Source organism: Nanorana parkeri, unplaced genomic scaffold, assembly GCF_000935625.1.
Source record: "Nanorana parkeri isolate BGI_ZX_2015 unplaced genomic scaffold, ASM93562v1 scaffold3877, whole genome shotgun sequence".
NCBI classification, from domain to species: domain Eukaryota; kingdom Metazoa; phylum Chordata; class Amphibia; order Anura; family Dicroglossidae; genus Nanorana; species Nanorana parkeri.
The window spans coordinates 1,163-4,152 of NW_017310144.1; the positions used below are offsets into that span (position 1 = coordinate 1,163).

The 2,990-nt window shown below is 50.6% G+C and overlaps 1 protein-coding gene across 1 annotated transcript in view; it reads left to right on the top strand.

The window, feature by feature from the left end:
- Positions 1-202: 202 nt before the first annotated feature.
- Positions 203-2,990, top strand: part of LOC108803567 (ATP-binding cassette sub-family C member 8-like) — a gene marked incomplete at its 5' end in the record, with an annotated part of 26,582 nt that continues 23,794 nt past the window's right edge. The window contains 3 exons of the mRNA XM_018575398.1: positions 203-301; positions 1,265-1,349; positions 1,438-1,518. Of these exons, the coding sequence (XP_018430900.1) occupies positions 203-301; positions 1,265-1,349; positions 1,438-1,518 (265 nt within the window). The remainder of the gene's footprint in view (positions 302-1,264; positions 1,350-1,437; positions 1,519-2,990) is intronic.

Below are 2,990 nucleotides of genomic sequence, written 5' to 3' on the forward strand. Positions count from 1 at the left end.
ATAGAGGGTACCTGTAGATCTCTATGATATATTATGCTTACCTTTAGAAGGAGTTACCTGCCTATCATTCTTTTGCCCCGTGGCATGTGTGATCCCACTAATGCCCCCTGTGGGGGACGTAGCAGGTTTGATGGATCCATGAGGAGGTCTGGGACTGAGGTCACGGGACGGATCACATTGGTCAGTGTGTCTTCTCTTCTAGGCGGAGGGCTGCGGTGGCCTACGCCTCCCAGAAACCATGGCTGCTGAACGCCACCGTGGAGGAGAACATCACCTTCCAGAGTCCCTTCAATAAACAGAAGTAAGATTTCCCACAATGCCCAGGGACTCCGGTGTGTATAGAAGGGTTGTCAGTCCTAGGTGGACCATTGTGGGATGTTGGTGGTTGTCAGCCAGTAAGGGGAATTCATGGAGGTTATAGAGGCCACATGACATCACACAGGGTCACAGAGGCCACATGACATCACACAAGATCACAGAGGTCACATGACATCACATCACACAAGATCACAGAGGTCACATGACATCACACAAGGTCACAGAGGTCACATGACATCACACAAGGTCACAGAGGCCACATGACATCACACAAGATCACAGAGGTCACATGACATCACACAAGGTCACAGAGGTCACATGACATCACACAAGGTCACAGAGGCCACATGACATCACACAACGCCACAGAGGCCACATGACATCATAGAGGTCACATGACATTACACAAGGTCACATGACATCACAGAGGTCACATGGCATCACACAAGGTCACAGAGGCCACATGACATCACACAAGGTCACAGAGGTCACATGACATCATACAAGGTCACAGAGGTCACATGACATCACACAAGCCCAATGAGATCACACAAGGTCACAGAGGGCACATGACATCAAACAAGGTCACAGAGGTCACATGACATCACACAAGGTCACAGAGGCCACATGACATCACACAACGCCACAGAGGCCACATGACATCATAGAGGTCACATGACATCACACAAGGTCACATAGGCCACATGACATCACACAAGGTCACAGAGGCCACATGACATCACACAAGGTCACAGAGGCCACATGACATCACACAAGGTCACAGAGGCCACATGACATCACACAAGGTCACAGAGGCCACATGACATCACACAAGGTCACATGACATCACACAAGGTCACAGAGGTCACATTGGGTCACTCAGCTTTCAGGGGAACATCCAGATTTCGGCAGTGACCAATGTACGGAGATGATATTTCCTCTGCAGATATAAGTCTGTCATTGACGCTTGTTCCCTGCAACCGGACATGGAGATCCTGCCACACGGAGACCAGACGCAGATTGGGGAGCGGGTGAGTGTCCATCTTGTATCTTCTTGTGTGAGAGACGATGACGTTGTATTATTTCTGTGTCTATTACCGGCTGTCATGTGACTTTCAGGGTATAAACCTGTCCGGGGGTCAGCGCCAGCGAATCAGTGTGGCCCGAGCTCTGTACCAGCAGACCAACGTTGTGTTCTTGGTAAGCAGCAGAAGGACCGACGTGTTCCGGGACTGACACACGGAGAGTTCACATATTCCAGAACCTTCATAGACTGACTCCTGGCCAGGAAGGCGAGGGTCAGATTGAAGGCTGCGGCTAACAATATCAACAAGTTTCTGTTCTGAAATGATTCTTCGTTTCTATAAAGTTTCTTCTTCTGAAGAACAAACTCATGTGTTAGACGTGTGGAGTTTGAGGTTCCTGAAGACCTCTGCTGGTCATCGGACAGGAAACATTAAAAATAGATTTCTTTCTGGTACATTACAGGACACAGGATGTAATTCAGGTACATTGGGTTATGCTGCTGCCTTTCAATGATTGGCCACTGGAAAAACAGCTCCTCCCACTCCCAGCATGCTCCAGCCTACTGAGCACATCCCAGGAGGAAACTTCCTCAGTGGTTTGGATGGAGAATGGTCCCTTCCCCCGGGGGGAGTTTCAAGCCCCTCTGCTGCGGGTGGACATGGACCTCCTGGCTTTCAGGTTCAGCAACAAACTGATGGGGGCCGTCTCCGGGTTCGGGATCTTTGAGCCTTCGCAGTGAATGGTTTGGTGATCCCGGTGAAATCAGGTCATCCTGGTCTATGTCTTGGGATGGAGGGCATTTCAGGGATTCTCAGGCCCAGGAGGTAGTGGGACCTCCACAGAGGCATAGCTGGTTGGCTCCTCCCACATTGTCCAAATCTTCTGCCCCAAGGAATAGTTCACCTTCCCGCTTCTTGGTTACTGGCTCTAAGGGCCCGGCTGTTGAAGTCCAGGGGTCATCTGATTGGTTAGTCTCATGCTCATGGACGCTAGGAAGTCAACTCCTCACAAAGTCTATCATCACCCCGAGAGGCCTTCTTCTCCGAGACGACAAGAACTTTGTGGGACAAATGTACTCTGCTCTCCGGTCTGGGTCAACATTTGGCCTTCCATACCCTGAGGGGTCGGGTTTTGGCTCCAATGACCTTTTGAAGAATGTCGCGTTTCACTCCCTTGTGGAAAACTTCATACGAGGTGACTCTGTGGGATCTGCAGACAGTTGCCCTTGGAGACTATGAGGGTCTATTAGGGACTATGAGGGGGTGTTGAGATGGTAGAAAGCGTATTCTTGGGGTGAAGATCCCCTTTAACCTGTAAGAACCCTTCTTGTGCTTCACACAGACCGGGATCAGCTTCTTATAGAACACGGACTCTCTGTTGTCACTCCGGAGGGTCTCTGTAGGGATTCCATAGGTCATGTTCTAGAAACATAAGGACACGGTTCCACCTTCCATGTCCAGTACACGCCATCAGATCTGAGACTTCCTCTTGGGTTCCTCAGCACCAGGTATCTGCGTCTCGGACACTCGATCGTCTATTCAGGATTATTAGGTTCCTCCAGGTGGGCGTTCCGGTCTCGTCTGATGTCACCGTCTATTCTAAGGTTCCTCAGGCGGCTCTGTGGGCTCTATGTGGCCCTGTGGCTC